The 20,390-nt window shown below is 53.8% G+C and overlaps 1 protein-coding gene across 4 annotated transcripts in view; it reads right to left on the bottom strand.

Annotated features, from left to right (window-relative positions):
* EDAR (ectodysplasin A receptor) overlaps window positions 1–20,390 on the bottom strand; it is a 93,990-nt gene that overhangs the window by 21,238 nt on the left and 52,362 nt on the right. For all 4 annotated transcript variants that reach the window (XM_033175507.1, XM_033175508.1, XM_033175504.1 and 1 more), the window contains exons 2-5: window positions 14,539–14,607; window positions 13,696–13,818; window positions 12,781–12,962; window positions 6,982–7,067 (exon numbers count right to left, since the gene is read on the bottom strand). In XM_033175507.1, coding sequence (XP_033031398.1) covers window positions 6,982–7,067; window positions 12,781–12,962; window positions 13,696–13,818; window positions 14,539–14,589 — 442 coding nt within the window. In that variant the 5' untranslated portion in view covers window positions 14,590–14,607. The remainder of the gene's footprint in view (window positions 1–6,981; window positions 7,068–12,780; window positions 12,963–13,695; window positions 13,819–14,538; window positions 14,608–20,390) is intronic.

Genomic DNA, 20,390 nt, shown 5'->3' with positions numbered 1-20,390 from the left:
TCTCCAGAGCTCAGCCTCTCATGTCAGGACTGGAGCTGAAAGCCAGCATCCAGTCAGCCAGACCCCACAAGCCTCCTCAGGTTCCAAAGTTCCCAGGGCCACTAGAGCATCTGCAGGGAGACACTTCCCACGAGACCGGTCAGGAGAATCCCAGTCGCTAGATCGTTGCCCAAGGAGCAGGAGGACATGGGGATTTCAGACTTGCCCACAGGCCACCCAGGCCACCAAAGGGCAGCAGCTCACTTCCTGACATTGGGCCTCTTCCCTGTGCTCAGAGCTCGGCAACAAGGAATGGAGCTGCCCTTTCAGCAGAAGGGAGAGGGGCGAAGACCCTCAAATCACAAATAAAGGCAAGGGTGCACTAGAATTTCCGGAGTGGCAGCCCCGTGGCCGACAGACCTGGAGGGAGTGTGCTTGTGGCAAAAAAGGAAAAGGATCGGCCCCGAGCACAGCTGTTTTATAAAAGCAACGCATGGCTCGTGTGGAAGCCAAAGGAGTGGATCTCACAGAAGTGGAGCAGCAGAGAGGTGGGGAAGGAGAGGCTGGTTAACACATACAAAAGTCCAGCCGGGCAGGAGCAGTTGTTCTGAGCTCTAGCACCCAGACTACAGCTGACAATAATGCACTGTATATTTCTCACAGCTACAAGAGAGGATTTGGAATGTTCCTTACACAAAGAAGTGATACATGTTTGAGGTCATGCATATCATAATTACCCTGACCAGATCATGACACTTTGTATACATGTATGGAAATTTCACTCGGTACCCCACACATATGCGCAATTATTATGTGTCAACGGAAAGAACCAACACCTAGCTTACTTGGTCTGTTTTGTCCACAATTCAGTGCCTCTGCCCCTGGGCAAGACAGAAGGTGTGCTAAGACCAGAGGGGATGTCAAACGGGAGGTGGTGGGCCTTGCCATCCCTGGCTGCAAGGCTGACCTCATGAGGGTGAGGTCAGCCCCCTACACACGTCTGTCACCTCTGCTTGCTGCCACTGTCACTACACATACAACCTACAAGAACAGGTGGGCAGATCCGGTCCCAAAGTGCCAACCTTGGGTAGCACTGGGTGTGGTTTGAGGACAGCTAATGAAGGCACCTGCAGAGCTTAAAGCAGGGGCTGGGTAATAAGCCCTGGGTTGTTCTGCTGTTTTTCAGGAGAGTCAGAAAAATCACCATGGGAAACAAGCACCTACTTCGCATTACCCCTAAACGCTTGAAAAAATCCATCCCAGAATCATGCAAGTATGCATTTTGATATTATTAGCATACCAGCATCCTGTTGAATGCACGTGATGTCTAAAAGAGGTTTGGGCAAAACCCAGCATATTAAAAGGAAAAGAGAGCGGTCTGGGCTAATCCTCTTCCTCTCCTTCTGCTGTCACCAGCTGCGGGTCCACAGACAAACCCTCGAGCCTTGCAGGGTGGTGGGTGGGGCTGGGCAGGGTGGGGCGTGAGCAGGCCCAGGGGCCTGGGCTGGAGATGCAGCCCTGGTGCAGCCCCCAGGACAGGCACTGGCACCCCCTGCACCTGCATGCAGGTTCTCCTGGGCCAGGGTCTATGCCTGTCTACTGAGGATTAACTCCTCACTAACCAAATATACAGTGTCTGGAGGTTCCCCCCGTTCCACTGTGTGCTGTGTGTTTCGGTTCATCTGCCTCTTGGGATGCCTGTTAAGTGGAAGGTGCTCCAGGTGGGTTTCTGTTGGGTGGCCAACTGCGGGTCCATCTCCCCTCGTACACTTCCATGCGCACCCGAGTTTTGAATAAGCAAAGCTGGGTTGTTTGATAAAAGCTGGTATGAACTGCAGTCCCAGAAAACAGGCAAAAATGTCCATACAAGGACTGTATTAAAGTGAAAATGAGGCCAGGCCAGGTGGCTCACGCCTGTAATCCCACCACTTTGGGAGGCTGAGGTGGGAGGATCACGAGGTCGGGAGATCAAGACCATTCTGGCCAACGTGGTGAAACCCTGTCTCTACTACAAATACAAAAAAAAATTAGCCGGGGGTGGTGGCACGCACCTGTAGTCCCAGCTACTCAGGAGGCTGAGGCAGGAGAATTGCTTGAACCCAGGAGGCGGAGGTTGCAGTGAGCCGATATCACACCACTGCACTCCAGCCTGGGTGACAGAGCAAGAATCTGTCTCAAAAAAAATAAATAAATAAACAAAGTGAAAATGAGCGGGGACTGGTTCTGCCTAGCTCGCCGTGGAGTTCGAGGCAGCGGTGACTCCGGGAAGGGTCCTGCCAGGCACTGTGTTCCCCTTCCCCAGGAAGGCTCAGTGAGCCAGAAGCATGTGGCCGGAGGGAGCTACGCCTCCATTCACAGCCACCATAGCTCATATGGGGGCCTTTGAGGTCTGTTAATCCACACAATTTAGCATCTCACCAGTATGCATTAGAGGCTGGCTGGGATTCTCTGCAGAGGGTAAAAGACTGCATTTTTAGGAATGATCTGTTTATTGATTCTTACAGCTGTCAACCAGGGGTCCCAGACTGTGGCACTGGCTGTGGACCCCCTAGTGGCAGATTCTGAACTGTGGGCAGACTCAGCAGAGACTCCCTAAATGCTCAAAGTGGGATTCCCTGGAAACCTGCTAGACATGCTGAGTCTCGGGCCCACTGGGGCCCGCTGTGTCAGAATCCATTGCTCAGCGGGTCCCTGGAGATGTGTGCTCAGTCAGGTCTGAGAGGCTCTGTGCCAGGAGCAGCGGAACGCTGGTGTCTGGGAGGCTGGGAAGCCCGCGTCACACCTGAGGGGCAGTGCTTGCTGTTTCGCATCACAGAAGGGCACCCAGGCATGAGAGATGGAAACCATGGAGTACGCAGAGTAGCAGAGATTTCTCCAAAAGGCCAGCCTGCTCTGGCTTTGCCTTAGGGGCCTTCATCCCCGATGATAAGGAAACAGCTACGAGTTTCCTCTCGTTGCATTCTTAACCCTCTGACCGCTATTTATTTATTTGTTTATTTATTTAGAGACAGAGTTTCGCTCTTGTTGCCCAGGCTGGAGTGCAGTGGCGCAATCTCAGTTCACCGCAACCTCCACCTCCCAGGTTCAAGCGATTCTCCTCCTCAGCCTCCCGAGTAGCTGGGATGACAGGCATGCACCATCATGCCCAGTTAATTTTGTATTTTTAGTAGAGATGGGGTTTCTCCATGTTGGTCAGGCTGATCTTGAAGTCCCGACCTCAGGTGATCCACCCACCTAGGCCTCCCAAGGTGCTGGGATTTCAAGGGTGAGCCACTGCACCCGACCCTGACCATTCTTTCTAGGGAGGGATTTCTGCTGCCCAGTGTCCCAGGCCCTGGGGCGCCCTCTTGGGTCTGAACCGTAGCCAGGCCAGAACCGGCAGTGTAGGTCGACGAGGCTCCGTGGTGCACCTGCCCTCTCTCCGCACTAGGAAGCTGCCTCATGGGGAGGCCTTCTGCCCAGTGGTTCCCAGCACCCTGAGTGCGTAGCTGACTTCCCAGCCCTGGATCTCCGCCTGGAGCTTCAGGCCATCTCTGGGTTAGCTATCTCGGTCTGGATGTCCCACAGTTGCCTCAAATTCCACACACACAGCCTCCATCTTCCCTCCACCTCCCCACTAAGCACCCTCTTGCCCTTGCCTTCCGCAGGTGAGCAAGTGGCACCATGTCCACATGGCCAGTCATGGAGACACCTGAGTGTCCTCTTCTGAATCTCTTTCCCCTTCTGTGTGCCGTCCGCACCCCTGGAGCCATGCTGCCTGCTGGGCTGGAATACTTCATCTCTGGTCAGTGCTCGGCGCCTGGCCCTGGAGTGGGCACTCCACATGCATCGCCCGTGCCATCACACCTCTCCTCCCAACAATCATGTCCCCAGTTTGCAGATGAGGAAACTTTCCCAGGGGTGATCACTTGTAATGAAACCCAAGCCTGATGCTGGACCCTATCTTCCTCTCTATTACGCCAGGGCAACGTGTTGACCTCCCTGCCCGCACTGTCATTACAACACAGATCCATTTATGCAGGATGGTGCAGGGAAAACAGAAAACCAGAAAGCTCTGGTCGCCCCAAGTATGTCTTGCTCTTTAATTTAACTGAAAAATAACCGAAGGCCTTTTCATCTCTTCATCTCTTTTCGCCGGGCTCCAGGGCTCCACAGTATTGCAGTCACTGAGTACAGGCTCAGAGCTGGGGGTGAGTATGTTCTAATCCAAGGTGACAACCAACCCACAGCCAGGACTGATCTGCAATCTGACGTCTGTCCTCTTTGGTTTCCCTCTTGTTACTTGGCAACCCCAGAAACTGGAATGATTTTATTCCATTGTAAGGGAAAGTATACGTTGCTTTTTCATTTCTCCTCAGGATTGAGGGCTGCATCACATTAATTAACACCCTGGGGCACTCACGGTGTGCTTCTGGGTGGATATGGTGGGCAAAACTGCACCTGAGCCACACAGCAGCCTGGGCAGTGGGCACCACTGGGAGCTGCCCTGTGCAGGAGAGGACGTGGAGGCTCCGGGAGGTGAGATAATTCGTTTAACTCAGGCAGTGAAGTTCCAGAGCACGCTCATAACCTACGCTAGTGGTTCCCAAACTTGCTAAAAATGTATATTCTCTGGTACATCCAGACCTGATGAATCAGGGGGTGGGCCCAGCAATTGGAGTCATAAGAAATCCCCCTGGTGCTCCCCTGAGAATCACCCCCCTGAAATCCTCTGCTTCACAGAGATGCAGAGAAGCCGCCATCTCTTTTAGGATAGGAGGTGACTGCACTGCACAGGTGCCTCAGCGTGGGGTTCAAGCCCAGGAGGTGTGGGGGAGCGCTGTGGGCACTCCTAGGCTGGGGAGACCCTGGCACTGACCTGGGCTCACTCCTGGCTGGTGCCTCCCCTGCAGCTGCGACCCATTGTCTGCTGCAGCTCTCCTAGGTGTGTGTCATCCTCAGCCAGGGGCCCTTGGCAAGTCTGACTGTGGTTTGCATAATCCACCATTTGTTGCTGCAGAGTACCAAGGATGTGAATTTCGTTTGGCGAGGGCCCAGTTAAATCAAGAAAACGGAGGGGAGGAAGAGGTGCTCTTGACCACAACCGTGGGTTTGAGGAAGACAGGGCCTACTGGACCTGGGCAGCCTGTTGGCAATTTCGGACTCCTGATGAAATGTTTCCTGAATCTCTGGCTGTCCAGGATGAGGCTGCTGACGACGGTCCTATGTGTGGGTCTCAGTGACTCCACGGGGGTTTCTAGCTCTGATGTTTTTGCTGACTGCTGGGCAGGTGCCCGGGGTAAAAAGATGTCTGGATTGAGACCAGTGCAGGCCCAGAGGTGGAGGGCATCACTCTGTTTGGCATTCACACTGAGGCCCCGACCCAGGCAGGGCTCCATCCACCCCAAGGCCTAGCTGGCCGCATCTCCCCATTTCCCAGATGGGCAAGCTGAGGCCTGGGGCCTTGCCCAAGGGGCCTCTCACGAGAACACAGCAGGACTATCTATTTCTCTGCTGATCTCCCTCAGGGCTGGATTCTAAGGCCCTACCCCAAGGCCTTCCTGGGAGCCGGCTTTCTGTTAAGCAGGCAAGGGCTGGAGGTGGGAGTGGGGTGCGCTCGTCTTTAAAATCTTCAGGACTCAGGGGACTTTGCTTGCTTTCCACATGTGACAGACCTCATTGCTGGACTTAGAGAGGCGCCCCTGCCGTGACTCGAGTCTATTCTGGCTGCCACATTGGACACTGAAGGCTGTGCCGTGTCAGAGCTCTCGAACAGAAGGGCCCCTGAGGAGGGCTGCTGCTCTCCCGGGTTTCACAGGCAAAGATGCTTTTCCGAATAGGTAGGGTGTGTCTGACATCTTTCCAGACCGGTTCTTCATCCCAGAATGACGTGGCCTTGAGTCAGCCTAGATCCTCACAGAGGACACGTGGGCCATGGCAGCTGGCTCCACCATGGGTCAGGCTGGCAGCCGAGCTGCGGCCTCCTCTCATTTGTGAATTAATTAGCATACGGCTGGCCAGGAAAATGGCTTTGAAGATAAGCAAACCCATTGGTGCAGGGCTCATGCGCTTCAGTGATTTGGAAGGGACAGAATGGCTCTCCCTGCAGCACAGCCCACAGCACAGAACCCTCCTCCTGGCTTGACCAGAAGGAGGGAGGAGATGCTGCACCCCATTCCTGCTCCTCCCCTTCCTTCCAGCGTGGTAAGATGCAGGCCCTCTTTCTTCTCCTGGAGAACATTATTATGAGACATGGGGGTAGTGGGGCCTTACGGAGAGCAAAGAGAGGCAGGGGCCCAGGGTCAGCTGCTCCTCCACCCTTGAAGGAGCCGGAGGGTGGCAAGTGCTCCTGCAGCCCGGGACCAGACACCCAGCTTCCTCCCAGCTGCCTGTCCTACCTGCCTTCGTCTCTCCCAGACCACACATCCAAGAGTCCACCCAGCACATTCCTCTGAGGCAGAGGTACCTGGCCCTTCCTCATAAACAGATGCCCATAAAAGCCAGACTGAAAGGAGAACAGGAAAGAAACACCCCAAGGCAGGATTATAAACTCCTGAGACTGTTAACAGGTGCTTTGTGGAATCTGTTTCATTAATTGTGATCACATTTATATTTTCCTTGGCCTCACTATCACCTAGCACTTCGTAGTACTTTGCAAAATAGTAGTACTTCGCCTCTGTGATCCCCTTGGTTTTTACAATAACCATGTGAAATTGGTAGGTCAGATGTTAGTACCCCCACATTACAGATGAGAAAACCGAGGCTCATGGAGGTTAAGTGACTTGTCAGGTAGCTGGTGGCCAACCTGCACTAGAACCTCAGCCTCTGACTCAAGGCTCAGCTGTGGCAAACCTCCCTGCCTTCATAGACCTGTCTAGACAGGCCACAGGGACACTTTCACTAATGCTGTTACTGTGATTCACCTTGTCCAGGTGCCAGGATTGGCTCCTTCCTACACCCTCTCTAGTGAAAGAGACCCGTGCTGAACAAATACCGTGCTGGTGGAAGGACAAAGACACTCACATTCCTTGGTGTTGGGGGGCGCCAGGAGGCAGGAGTAGCAGACCATGCCGTAGATGTTCCTGGGTCTGTTCTCCAGCATGTAGTAGCTATGGGGGAGAGACAAGACAAAACAGAGACAGGTGAGCTGGACAGCACACAGGCAGGGACTGGCGCAGAGAGCACGGCGGCCAGTCTGCAGGCCCACAATCCAAGTTGGGCATGAGGCCACGTCCAGTCAGCTGCCTGCTCTGACCACTCAGTTTCCTTGGGGTTTCAGCCTGTATTAAAATGGAGCATTCTTTTAACAGTATTGAGCCACCAGTGTGGGCCTTTCTTTTAATCTCAGCCCCTTTCTGGTTCCTCTCTCTGGTGGCTGTGTTTAGTGTGTGTGCCATCACCATCATCCACCAGAAATATCCCTGTGCCCCCACACGTAGGCTCTGCTTAGCCCCCCAGGGGTCACACCAACCAAGGCCAGACCCTCCTGGAGGAGGGACACGCCCTCTGTGGGCGCCCTCCCCAGAGCCTGCAGCCTGCTGGGATTATGGGCGTCAGTGTGCCTCTGGGACACGTGGAACCCCCAGGCCATCTGCATTGCTGCTGAATGCCACCAGAGTGCAGCTGCAGGAGACAGACGGTTGTGCTGTCCAGAGAGGTCAATGCAGGTGGCCCTCATGACAGCCGGCAACACAACCAGGTTGCAAGTCCCTCCTCCTCAGGAAGCACTTGACAGAAGACACCCTTGGAAGAGCAAGCCTTTACGCTGGGGTTGCACATACAGCGCAAGGAACAAATCATTCACAGTAGCTCCGTTTGAAGTCCTTCAGCTCCCAGTGATGTCCATTTTGTCTTTCAGCTCCCTGATGTCACAGCGCCAGCCCCGTGGCTATATGACGGCTCAGGTCCTGCTCTCAGGGGTCTGCCCTGTGCCTGTGCTCCCTGCAGCTGCCCCACTCCCAGGCACAGCCTCTGCTGGCACCACCCTCTCCTTGGGGCTCCCAGCTCGGGCGCCTTCCCTCTGCAGGCTATGGCTCCTACCCTAGCCTGGGCCCATTTTCCATAAACAAATGCTCAGCGGAGAGTGTGGAGCCATTTGTCACACGGTGAGAAGCTGATTAAATAACATGAGTGGCGCCAACGCTTTCCCTATTGCGATTCAAGAGCTGGGATGAGAAGGAATATTTCCATGGCTGTTTTCTAATCTCTTTTTTATCAGCCAGGCCCCATAGAGGCCCCTGCTGACGGTAGTGCTAAGCAGCAACCTGGCGCGGGGGTCTGTGGGCTCCTGCCTTCCTGAGCCTGGACTGTTACCAGTAATGTTAGGACCATAATTGCCTGCTCTCCCTCAAAGCCCTTTATCCTCAGATCCCTGTGTATCTTGTAAACATTAATTAACCAATCTCAAAACACCTCCCAGAGAAGCCACGGCAGCCAGTTTTACAGCTAAGCCTCTTGCAAATCTACCTTCTGCCCTCCAGAAGCCACCTCTTTCTATGAGGCAGGCCAAGGCACGTGTCTGCCACCTGGCCTTGTGAGCTCACGGGCATGTGGGCCAGACCGGGTCCACCTGCAGCTTTCTAATGTCCCCAGCCCAAGCTGACACTTCTGAGAAACATCTCGGGCTCCTAGGCGGCCCCCTACTCCCCATCTCACCTCCTCTGTGCCCCACCTCCTCGTCCCTTGCCTCCTCCACTTTTTCTCACTCTGCCTCCAGGCATTCTCTCTCCCACTTAGGGGGACTGGCCCTGCTCCTGGACTAGGAAGCCCTCCAGGGCAAGCCTTGTTCACATCTGTATTTCTTTGGACCTTGTGCTAGGCACTGAAGAAGGATGGTTCTCTGTAGACATTGGCTGAATGAATGAATGACACCAAGTTCTTCTCTGTGGAACTTCGATGCTGAGGTGGGCAGAGGCCCCCAAAGGCCTCTCTGCCCATCCTGGCTCACACCCCAGGCGCCGGGCTTGGTCTCTGTTATGGGTGAAGCTCCACGGCCACATGGTGGGTGCGGAACACCCGGCCGTAGGATGGGTGCCCACTGGGGCCACTACATTCTGAGCATGGGGAGGGTGGTGGCTCTGTCCCACAAGTGCGTCTCTGGCTTGTCCTGGGCACCCAGACACCTTCTGTCACAGGCTGGCCACCCTCATCCATGGGGGTCATGTGCATGGGTCCAGCTATGCAACCTATCAAGTCACTCAGTTAAGGAATATTGAAAGGTAATAAACTTTTTTTTTTTTTTTTCCTGAGACAGAGTCTCCCTCTGTTGCCCGGGCTGGAATGCAAAGGAGCAATCTTGGCTCAATGCAACTTCCGCCTCCCAGGTGCAAACAATTCTCCTGCCTCAGCCTCCCAAGTAGCTGGGATTACAGGCATGCACCATGACGCCTGGCTAATTTTTGTATTTTTAGTAGAGACAGGGTTTCACCCGTTGGCCAGGCTGGTCTCGAACTCCTGACCTCAAGTGATCCACCTGCCTTGGCCTCCCAAAGCATTGGAATTACAGGCCTGAGCCATCGTGCCTGGCCGGTGATAAACTTTTAAAAACACATTGGCTCCAAGAGGCTGTTGTGAAACTGTGTTTCCTCACCCCATGAGTGTTCAGTGCCTCCTGACAAGAAGCCACTGTTTTCTAGCACATGCTGCTGCACACAACATTTCTAAATGTTAGGTTCTCTCCGTGGGACTAGCCTAAACTCCACACAGTGTGGCTTACACCCGGGTCTCTCATCCTGGGCTGCACAGCAACCAAGAACATGTGCTTGTCTTTTTCTGCCTGAGCTTGTCACCAACCCAAAATCAGGTGTTCATTTAGGGATCTCTGGCCCAGCTACAGAGTGTCCGGTCCCTTTGTCTTTCTGGAAAGGTCTAATTTCCTACATTTTGATCCATATCTGGCTTTCTCCCTAGGTCCCCCGACCCCTGTTCTACATGGGTTGATTAAGGTGTACAGCCCAGGACAAGAGTCAGTTTAAATGGGTCCCCTAGGAGCTGTTGTTTAGGGATGGACTTTCTCTCAGTCAATAGATACAGATTTTCCCAGAGAGTTCCTTTCTTCAGAACTCTCATGCCGGTAAGGGACGCCGCAGGTTCCCAGATGTTCATTCTCCTCCAACCATGTTGGTGTGCAGAACCAGTGCAGAGCCGCTGTGTCCTGCCCCCTGCCCCTGCCATCCAGAACCGCCGGCTGGCGAATCCTCCAGGGTGAGAAGGCGCCCTGGAGAGGTGGAGAAACGTAACCTCTCTCCCGCTTTCCTCCTGTTTTGGTTCCCAGGTCCTTCCACACAACCTCTCCCAACAGGAAAGCCTCGGGTGCTGCTCATTGTTCAGCGAGTGTCCTGGCCACACAGCCGGGAGGGCGGAGCATCAGGAGGAGTACCTGCCAAACCACAGGCAGGGGCCGGGGCCCAGGACACACTGGGACGAGGCAATTCGCATCCGTAGCCTGACAGCCACTCGGATTCAGGAATGAACGCAGCCTTTCATGGAGCTAGTCACACCGGTCTGCCAAGACTCCTGTGATCCTCCTCTGTGACACAGCATGACAGCCTCACAAGAGGAAGTGGGGCCTCCAGGGTCCTACTGTGGGGAAGCCTCGTCTGCAGTAGAGGGGGCGGCATGAGCCCCTGAGAGGAGCTGGGATTCGGAGGCAAGGCGGGGGCTTTCAATTTTGGTGGCATTGGGACTGGCAGTGATGATTTGAGCAGACACAGCACATCATGGAGCCAACCTGGAAACTGTTCCCACTGTCTACACCCCTGTGGAGCAGAGCGAAGGCACTCTGAGGCGCGTGCTGAGGGTGTCTCTGCACTGGGTCCTTTGCCTGCCCAGCAAGTGTGCTGGGCCTTGCTATGTCCTGGGTGCTGAGGGTGGTGTGGACTGAGCAGGTCACTGTACCACAGAGCAGGGCAGGAGGCATCAAGATTCCAGCACTGGAAAGAATGTTAAAAGCCCAGAGAACATCCTACTCACTAATTCTGCAGATGGCCGTCCACATTCACCTGAATCCTTCTAGAGGCAGGGAGCTCACCACCCTTCCAATGTCCAACTTCTTTAGACATTATACACTTTCTGGTAAATGTATCAGAACCAAGCACATTGTCTTCAGGCCACAGAGTCAGCCTTGGCCTTCGAGTATGGATGGACACCTTCTCGGATCTGAACCGTAGCCAGGCCAGAGCCAGCAGCACAGATCAGTGAGGTTCTGTGGTGCACCCGCCCTCTCCCTGCAGTGGGAATTTGCCTCCTGGGGAACTCTTCTACCATAGCTGCTCCTAGCACCCTGAGTGCATAGCTGACTTCCCAGCTCTGGATTTCCGCCTGGAGCTTCAGGCCGTCTCTGGGTTAGCTATCTAGGTCTGGATGTCCCACAGTCCCCTCAAATTCCACACACACAGCCTCTATCCTCCCTCCACCTCCCCACCAAGCACCCTCTTGCTCCTGTCTTCTGCAGCTGATCAAGTGGCACTGTTTCCACATGGCCAGTCACAGAGACACCTGAGTGTCCTCTTCTGAATCTCCCCTTCTGTGTGCCGTCTGCACCCCGCTCAGTGCTCTCTTTCAGGGGACTCTCAGATTCTTCCTCTCCTCTACCCGTGACGCCTCTGCTGCAGCCCTCTCCCTGCCCACAGCACCCCTGGTCCTGGGGCTCCAGGCTTTCCCTGCTCAGCCATGTCCCTCGCTGCTGCCAGGAGGACGTCCTGCTGTGTCCTACCTGGCTCAGCAGTCTGTGTGTTGACCTGCATCGGCTTCAAGCTGAAGGCTCAAGTCCTCAGCGGTGGTTTCCAGAGCCTGGTTTCATCTGGTCCCTGCCCTCCTCCCCAGCTTGTCCACACCCCCAGGTGTGCAACTCTTGCTCTGGCCACAGGGACCCAATCAGAGTCCCAGGCGCTGCCCAGCTGCTCAACCCTCTGAGCTCTGAAGTCAGCATCTCCACTTGCAGGCCTCTGTCCTACTTCTTAGCCTAACTCATCCAGGTATCACCTCCACAAATCTCCCAAGGCCCCTGCTGACACTACCTCCCCAGCCATGAGGTGAGAAGTCCTTCTGCAACTCCTAAGACACTCTGAGTGTGCCTTATGCACTGAGTTGTGGTCATCTCCCCCGTCCTCACCGGCCTCATCACTGCCGCCACCTCTCCCACCTGTACCAGGGACACCACCACTGCTTTTATTTTTAGTCTCTATTTGTAGCCCTTGCAAAACATTATGCGTTGTGGCCACTAGGGGGAGGAAGCAGCAATAGCCGTGGCTCAGGATTTTCTGGGGATTGAGTGTATTTTCCTGGTCCCTGGCAGAACTTGCTCAGATGTCCTGCCTGGATAAAGGAAGATTTTCTTTCTCTCTTTCAGGCTAATTGCATTTTCAGTCTTTTTTTTGAAAACTTCTGATGCAGAATCATTTTGGTGGGATTATAGTATCATATGACTCAAATATTTTTATTGATAGCGTCCCCACAGTGTTCCCAGAATACTATGAAATTCTGTATGAAATTTTAGTTTTCTTTTTCCCAGAGTGTTTCACATGTGTCACTGCACTGCAAGTATTCAAGCAATTTGCTTCCTTTTGATGATGAAGATATTATGATGGTTAATGGCCACTTAGGAGACACAGAGGCAGAGCCTGATGGGCTGCCTGCCCACCGGAGGGGCCAGGACACTCCGTCCTGGATGCTGCCCCTTGCGGGACAGGACCAAGGCCAGGTGTGTGGCTGCACCGAGGCCTGGAGTGTCCATGACCCCCTGTCCCCAAGGTCCTTGCCCATCGCCCCTTGGGGTTTTCTGCAGAAAGCATCCCAGGGTTTGCCAGGAGGGCCTGTGCTTACCCAGGGAGACAAGGGCCACACTCAGCGTCGTTCTCCATGTCCCCCGGCGTCAGCACGGTGGCCCGGAAGAAGCCCTCACAGTCTTTGTGGCGCCTGCATATCTGGTAGCCTCCTTTGGAAAATTTCTCCGCCGGGCAGGGGACGCAGCCATAGTCCTCGTCTTTGGTGCCGTAGCCACAGGACTGGCCAGGGGAAGAAGAGAGGAGACACAGGTGGGTGCAGCAGCCAAACCGCACCGACTCGGCCCACGGTCCTTGGGCAGTGACGTGCCGGCTGTCTCCGGAAGCTACTCTTGCTGGGCCTTGGTTTCCTGGCTTGTCCTAACTGCAAAGCCCCCAGGAACCAGCTCACGCTCCGGGTCTGTCCCTTTCCTTGCCACTCTCTAGACGCCGCCCCTCTTCTGAGCCTCCCTGAGATGAATTCAGCAAGCTGCTGGAATGCCCAGGCAGTGCAGGTAGCACTTGACATCTGACTTTCCTCAGCTTGCTACAAGAACCAGACACTGAAACCCTGGAGGTTTCCCTTCGTGCTTAACAGAACACCCAGGCTTCGCTTGCCCAGAGGAGGAGGGAGATGTGGCACTCAGGAAAAAATGTACTAGTACTGGAGAACATTTCAATCCTGCTTCCAATCAGATGATCTGATGCTCATTTAATCAGGGTAGAGAGGGAAAGTGGTCCTTTAAAAACATTGGAGAACTCCTGAAAAATCTGTTTACCAATGCTCAGCTGGAGAGTGCCGTTCCTGGGCTCACGGCAGCTCTCGCCACCAATCTTAATGTCCAGGGAGTGTGACCGGCTGGTTTGATACACCCTGGCGACCTCTCACGCAGCAATGCAGGCTCAGGGCAACAATGCTGCAAGCGGGAGGCCTCCCCTGAGAGCGCACGAGGCCCCAGGAGGGCTGGGTCCTTACCAGGTAGGGCTCCTCCCCTGGCCCGCAAGGGGGGCACTCCTGGCACAGCCCCGTAGTCTGGTTGTAGTACTCGTTCTCGCCGCAGTTTGAGTATTCCGCTCGGGCCGAGCACATCAGAGACACCTGCCAACAAAGAGGGGTGTTGTGGCCTCCATATCTCCTTAGAAACATGTGTGACTCCCCCAAGAGCCCAAGGTTGACATAGGAAGGGGGTGCCCTGTGGTGGGGGCTCTGCTGGGGCTCAGTCTGGGAAGGTGCCAGCTTGTGAGTGCTCACTGCTGCTAAGTCTCCAGTGGCTCCTGGTTGATCACCTGGGCACGGCCAGCCCCCACCAGAACCACCCTGCCCCACCCCTGCTGGCCAAGCCTCGTCCCACCATCAAGTCCTGCTCTGAATTCTCCTCATCAACGCACTTGCCAAGGTGATGGAGGAGGCGCCCCTGTCCCCCACTGAGCCTCTGATACAGTGGCTCCTCAGAAGGCCGGTATGTCCAGGAGGATGGGGGTGGGAGTCTGAGTCTTCCAAGTCTTTCTCAGCTGTGCGGGCCGTAAGCATGAGCTCATCACACAGACACTGGGCTGTGTGTATCACACCACAAACAAGCACTCAAGAACGTTTATATCCATGAGACTCTATGAAGGGAGCTACCAATGAAATCAATCTAACTTCAGCCTGGGGCCGAGTTCCGTGCTTTGCAGGCCTGGTTTCATTTCACCCTCAGAAGAACCCTGTGAAGGAGGGACTATGACCAGCATTCCCATTTTACAGCTGAAGAGGCTAAGAAACGGTCCAACCATCACCAGGATGAGGGCGCCATGAGAGTGAGGGGCTCAGACCACTTACCACCAGGACGGGGAGCCAGGGCGTCTGTGTGTAGTCCCCCACATGGGCCATCCTCTCCCAAGGGCTTACCTGAAAGACACGCATCATTAGCTGGGCACTGGCGGTAGCCCCCGAACCCGGGGTCCGGCTACCTGTAATTTAACCCCACTGGATATAAAGTGCCTTCCAGCAAACACAGGGGAAACTACACATCCTAAAAGAAAAGGCAGACGTGAAGCTGAAGCTGTACCCATGCCATTCGAGCTGATTCTGGGGCCTTCCCAGCCTCGTGGCCATGCCCAGGAGGGAGCCTGAGAGGAGGCTGGGAGCACATGGAGGGCCCATGGTTAAACCTGAGGTTAGTGATTGTGTTTCTCGTGTTCAGAGGGTTTGGAGAAACCCAGCCTTACATGAGCTTTAAGTCTGGAGTACTCCAGGCCAGTCCTGGCCTTTGCGCCCCGGACACAGGAGGACCCCTGGGAGAGACTGCTAGGCATCAGATTCTGGTCTGTGCCGCCTCTGAATGCTCTCCCGGCCCCACCGTAAGGTTCTTCCCTCTCTCTGTTAAGAACAGGTTGTCCATCCAAGTGGACAAGTCCAACAACCTAACTTTACAGTTGAGATAATGGGAGCCCAGAGAGGTTAAGTGACTTGCCCCAGGTCACACAGCTATTTAAGGGACTGAGCATGGCTGCAGCTGAGGTGTTCTGATGCTTTTCACCAACTATTAATATTACACGAATGCACTGCCTTGAAGGAGGAGGTGGGTTTATTTATTTATTTATTTTTGCTTATTTGTTTTTTCACTTTCTGAATGGAGACCTGTGTTTCTGACTCAAAGCAATTTTACTTGGGAGTCTGGGTATTAATTAGTCTGGCTCTACAAAGAGAGATAATGTGCGCTTGTGGTCACCTAAATTCTCCAGTGGCTGCACTCTGGTTCACTGTCCTCTTGCCAAGACAAAACAGCAAGTCCTCTTCTAGATGCTGCGTTGTGTCAGGAACCTTCCAGAATCAACCACTGACTCAGACCAGAAGCCCAACTGGGCCATGGAACCCAAACTCCCCACGATCTTTCACCCTCAGCATCCTCTTGTCCTTAGCAAGCCATCACTGGTCATGAAAACCAATTAATTCCCAATATTGCACACAAAAATACCGTGATGAACATATGCCATGATACATGGGAACCTTCCCTCCCTTCCTCCTTTTCTTTTCTTTCTTTTGGAAAAGTCCTGCAACATCCTAAAGGCATTAGGGAGAAAAGTAGCCAAAGATTATTTATTGGAAATAAAGAAATTAAGTTGGAGAGGCTGGGCATGGTGGCTCATGCCTGTAATCCCAACACTTTGGGAGGCTGAGGCGGGCAGATCACGAGGTCAGGAGATGGAGACCATCCTGGCTAACACGGTGAAACTCCGTTTCTACCAAAAATACAAAAAAAATTAGCCGGGCAAGGTGGTGGGCGCCTGTAGTACCAGCTACTCGGGAGGCCGAGGCAGGAGAATGGCGTGAACCCGGGAGGCGGAGCTTGCAGTGAGCCAAGATCGTGCCACTGCACTCCAGCCTGGGTGACTGAGCAAGACTCCGTCTCAAAAAAAAAAAAAAAAGAAAGAAAAGAAAAAAAGAAATTAGGTTGGAGAAAGAGGCGGGAGCTGCGTAAGTCAGCAGCCAGGGAATGGCAGAGGACAGCAAAAGACCAGAGGCCCTGTCAGTGGGGACCGACACCCACAATCTTCTTTTCCAAATCCCCCAGGACTTAAGGGCTTATTCATGGAGATTTCTGGAAAGAGAATGGCCCTTTAGGGGATGCAACCAATGCCAAGTATGTGTATGTTTTTAACACATAAACTGTGGGGGAAACATTCAAACCATAGCAGCGTGGAAAATGTCTCTTCCCATCCGAGGCAGAGAAGGCTGCTGCTTAACTTGTGGAACTAATCAGTTAATTGGCTGCAAGGGAGCTTCCAGTCGGCCAGCCTTCCAGAGATCCCTGGGGAGCACACCCGTCCTGCCTCCCGAGTACAACAGTACATGCCCTCGATCCTGTAGGATAGTATGCTTGTTTATCATTGCAACAAATGCACACCCACGAAAAATCCAAAGGAACTTCAGTTTCCTGGAACACCAAGCAGGGCTGTACCACCTGTTGTTGGGTGAGAAAGAAATCATACAGAAGAATGCCTCCGGGTGTATTTGTAAAGTTTCTAAATGCATGAAAGCAGGTCTGGAGTGATGCCTGCTGAACTTCCAGCAAAGATTTTTTTTGGCAGTAACTGAAATCAGATGGGGGTGGCCAAGGACTGAGGGAGCATTCCAGGGAACATTCACTTTTTATTTTATGCAGGTCTGTATTGTCTGAATGGTCTAGAAGAGAGAGTATGAATTCTGTGATAAAGGAAAAAGCATGTGTACCTGGCTGCTCTAAGAATAGCTGGGGGAAGGGGGTCCCCGGGGCGGGGGTCCCAGAGGACAGACCTGACTAGGGTCAGGTCACTGGTAAAGCACAGTGGCGGTCCTGGGTCTTTCCTTGGGCCCCGGCTGTTGGCCCAGTCACCTTGGAGGTGTCTCACTCGGTGGAGACCTCCAGGTGGCTTTGGGGAAGAGTCCTGTTTCCAGACCTTCTTGATGAGGTTCAAAAACTGCCTTTTCCCACACACTATGTGCACTTCAGTGCTGCATTTACTGTTTGGAAAACACTAAATGGACTGAGGCAAGATTGAGGAGCCAGCCACCCCAGAGGTGAACTCGCTGGGTGTTTTCCTTCTAGCAACAGAGCAAGCTGGGGCAGGCAGCGACGGGAGGTCGGGGTGGTGGGGAGGCAAGGGCGACCTGCAGCCCGCCGGGTGAGGCGGGAGTTTGGGTACAAGCAAAGGCCTGAAAGGGAACTGATAGGAGCCGGTTCCCCCTCCCAGCAGCCCTGGACTTGGCTTCAGGATGGTGAAGTTAGCAGAGAGAGGTTTCCACTGAGTCTGTGGATAGGGCCAGAGGCTCTCAGCAGGGCTGGAGGCCTTCCAAGAACCATATGAATGGTTTCTAATTTAATTGACTTCTAATTATAGCTGAGCCTTGGAGGGCTTCCCTGAATAACTGAGAAGGGCTGGGCCTGCCGCACCTTAGTGTCAACCAGGAGCACTTATCAAAAGGCGCAATTAAAACGTTCCCAGGTAAACCCAAGCAGAGAGAAAAGAAAAACAAATAAATAGCTGCACAAAGCGGAACCAAAAGTCTGCGGCCTTAGATGTGTTTCATTACGTTACCAGTTCTCTGAGGGGGCGAGTGGGGTCTGGGGGAGGGGAGCACAGGGGAGCCTGTGGTTTGGATCCCACTTCTCAGACTGCAGATGCAGGCAGGAGGTGGGCCACTGGCTGCTGGGGGGCCAACTGCTCCCAATCGTGATCCCCTGTTTGTTTTACTTTGGGGATCTCCAATCTCCATCAGTGCCTGGCAATGCTGCTGGGGTATGAGACCAAGGAGCTGACTGAGGTAGGGCTACAGCCTTGTGCACACCGAGCTCCCATGTTTGTGACAGTGATGGGGAGAGGGAGCACCTGTCTTAGTGTGTTTGGCGCTGCTAACAGAATACCACGGACAGGCTGAGAACTGAAGTTTATTTGGGGTTCTGGGGCTGGAAAGTCCAAGAGTGAGTGACTGCATCTGGCGAGAGCTTAGTTTCCATGTCATAACATGGCAGAGGGCATCACATAGTGAGAGAGTGCAAGCAGCGCCAACTCACTGTTACAACCAGCCCACTCTCGAGATAACGAACCCACTCCCGTGATGATGACATTAAGTCATTCATGAGGGCAGAGCCTCATGACGTCATCACCTCCCACCTTTCAAACCTGTTCACTGGGAATTAAGGGATTAAATTTTTAACACAAAAGCTGTGGGGAAAACGTTCAAACCAAAGCAGCGTGGAAATGTCTCTTCCCATCCGAGGCAGACAAGGCTGCTGCTTAACGTGGAACGAATCAGTTAATTGGCTAGTGATCCAGTTCAGGGGTTGTGAAGCCAGTAGCCACCCAGCAGGTTCTGTGAACACACTCTTTCGGAGGCCAGCCTCACCTGTTGGTTACCTAGTGCCTGTGGGCATTTCATGATATAAGAGACCCCATGACCAGGTAAGTCTAGAATATCTCAAATCTGGCCCTTTATGGAAAAGGTCTGCCCACTCCTGCCTGAATTGACAGCTTCTCTTCCCCAACCTGCTCTCTCTTTCTCTGCCTTTGGACCTTCCTTCTTCAGTTCCCATCTAGAATGATGACACAGCTGTAATCACATCAGCTTATGACTACTGAGCTCGGACCCCAGCCAGGCACTACCATGGCTTCATCTTCACCACTACCACGTTGTTGCTCAAAGTGGGGCCCTGGACCAGCAGCATCAGCATCACCTGGGAGCTCAAGAGAAATGCAGAATCTCAGCCCCGCCCAGACCTGCTGTCTGGGATCTGCTTTTCAACCAGATCCGCAGGTGGTCTGTGTGCACATTAAAGTTTGAGAAACGCTGGTCTAGACGATCTCCTAGCAACATCTTGCTGAGGTGGGGAGAGAACATTTAATGTTTAATTAATGTTTAATTCCTTCTGGGAGCCCAGGAAGAAAGCCTTGGCTGGATCTCTCCCTCTTTAAGTTCTGGCCTGCTTCCAAAGAACAAATGCCATCATTAGCACCCCTTTTCACACACACACATACTCTGCACTAGACATTGATTCCCTTAATATTGTTTGTTAGAGTTCATTCATTTATTCGTCATTTATTCAACAAAGAGCTGTGGAGCTGCTACTACCTGGCAATCTTATAGGCCCTAAGGACGGTGCCAGATAGACAGGGTCCCTGCTCTATTGGGCCTTTATCTGTCCAGGGAGCCAGACATGGAAGACATCATAATATACAAGTTTGGCCCACTTTCCTAGCAGCCCTCCCCTAGACTCAGTCTCCTCTCTGAGCTGCCCGCCTCTTGGAATGGCCTTCACCCTTGGCGGTGTGGTTTTGACTGTCTACACTTGTCATCATGGCTGCCTCCAGAGCACAGACAGCGCCCAGTGCAGGAAGAAGGTGGCCATCCTCCCTACTAGTTACCACCTTTAGGAGACGCAGAGTCACTGCCTGGGCTGGCAGACGGTCCAGCCTCCAAGGCTTCCCATTCTTCCATCCAGCTGGGCCCCCTTTGACTGTGACGGTGCCACCTCTTCCAAAAGGTTCTCCCTGAAAGGGCCACACCTCATATCTGTGGGAAGCAGCTGAGACCAGGCGGCTGTGGGAAGCCTTGGCAGGCCTGATGGTTCGGAGTTACCTTTTAAAGTCTGTAGGGCGGATGTCCCTTGTGTCTGTGGCCCCTCTCCATCCCTCCCGTGTGCTCACCTGGCCTGGCCCAGCAGGGCTCACCACGCCTGGGTTGACCACATCATGGACAAAGAGGGGAGAGGCTGTGGCCGGCCCACCCAGCTCCATGGGCATAAGCTCTTCCACGGCGGGAGGCAAGGTGCTGGCAGCTGCCTGTGTCTGGGAGGCGGCCACAGAGCTGGCTGCGGCTCCCTGCCCACCCAGCACTACTCTGCTCCCCTGGCCTCCCACACTCTCCTTCCTACAGGAAGACCGGAGGGGAGGCTGCTGGTGGCCTGCTCCCCACACCCAGCAGGATTGCTTGCTCCCCAGCCTCTCTGAGGGCCCCCACTTCCCATCAACCCAGACAGACCTCCCTGCCCTGAGGGGATCCCGCAAGGTCATCATCAGAGCAGCTGAAAACACTTCCATTTGATGTGATTTACAGCTCCGAATCTTCCCTGTCTGAGCCGGTAGTGCTAATGAATACTACATTGGGAGGAGAGGGATGCATTCTCTTTCCGCTTCTGCTTTAGTCGGATCTGT

This window comes from Trachypithecus francoisi, unplaced genomic scaffold (assembly GCF_009764315.1).
Source record: "Trachypithecus francoisi isolate TF-2019V2 unplaced genomic scaffold, Tfra_2.0 Lachesis_group17, whole genome shotgun sequence".
Taxonomy (NCBI): Eukaryota; Metazoa; Chordata; class Mammalia; order Primates; family Cercopithecidae; genus Trachypithecus; species Trachypithecus francoisi.
Note: the sequence above shows the minus strand (reverse complement) of the source record. Positions and strands in the feature narration are given on the sequence as shown.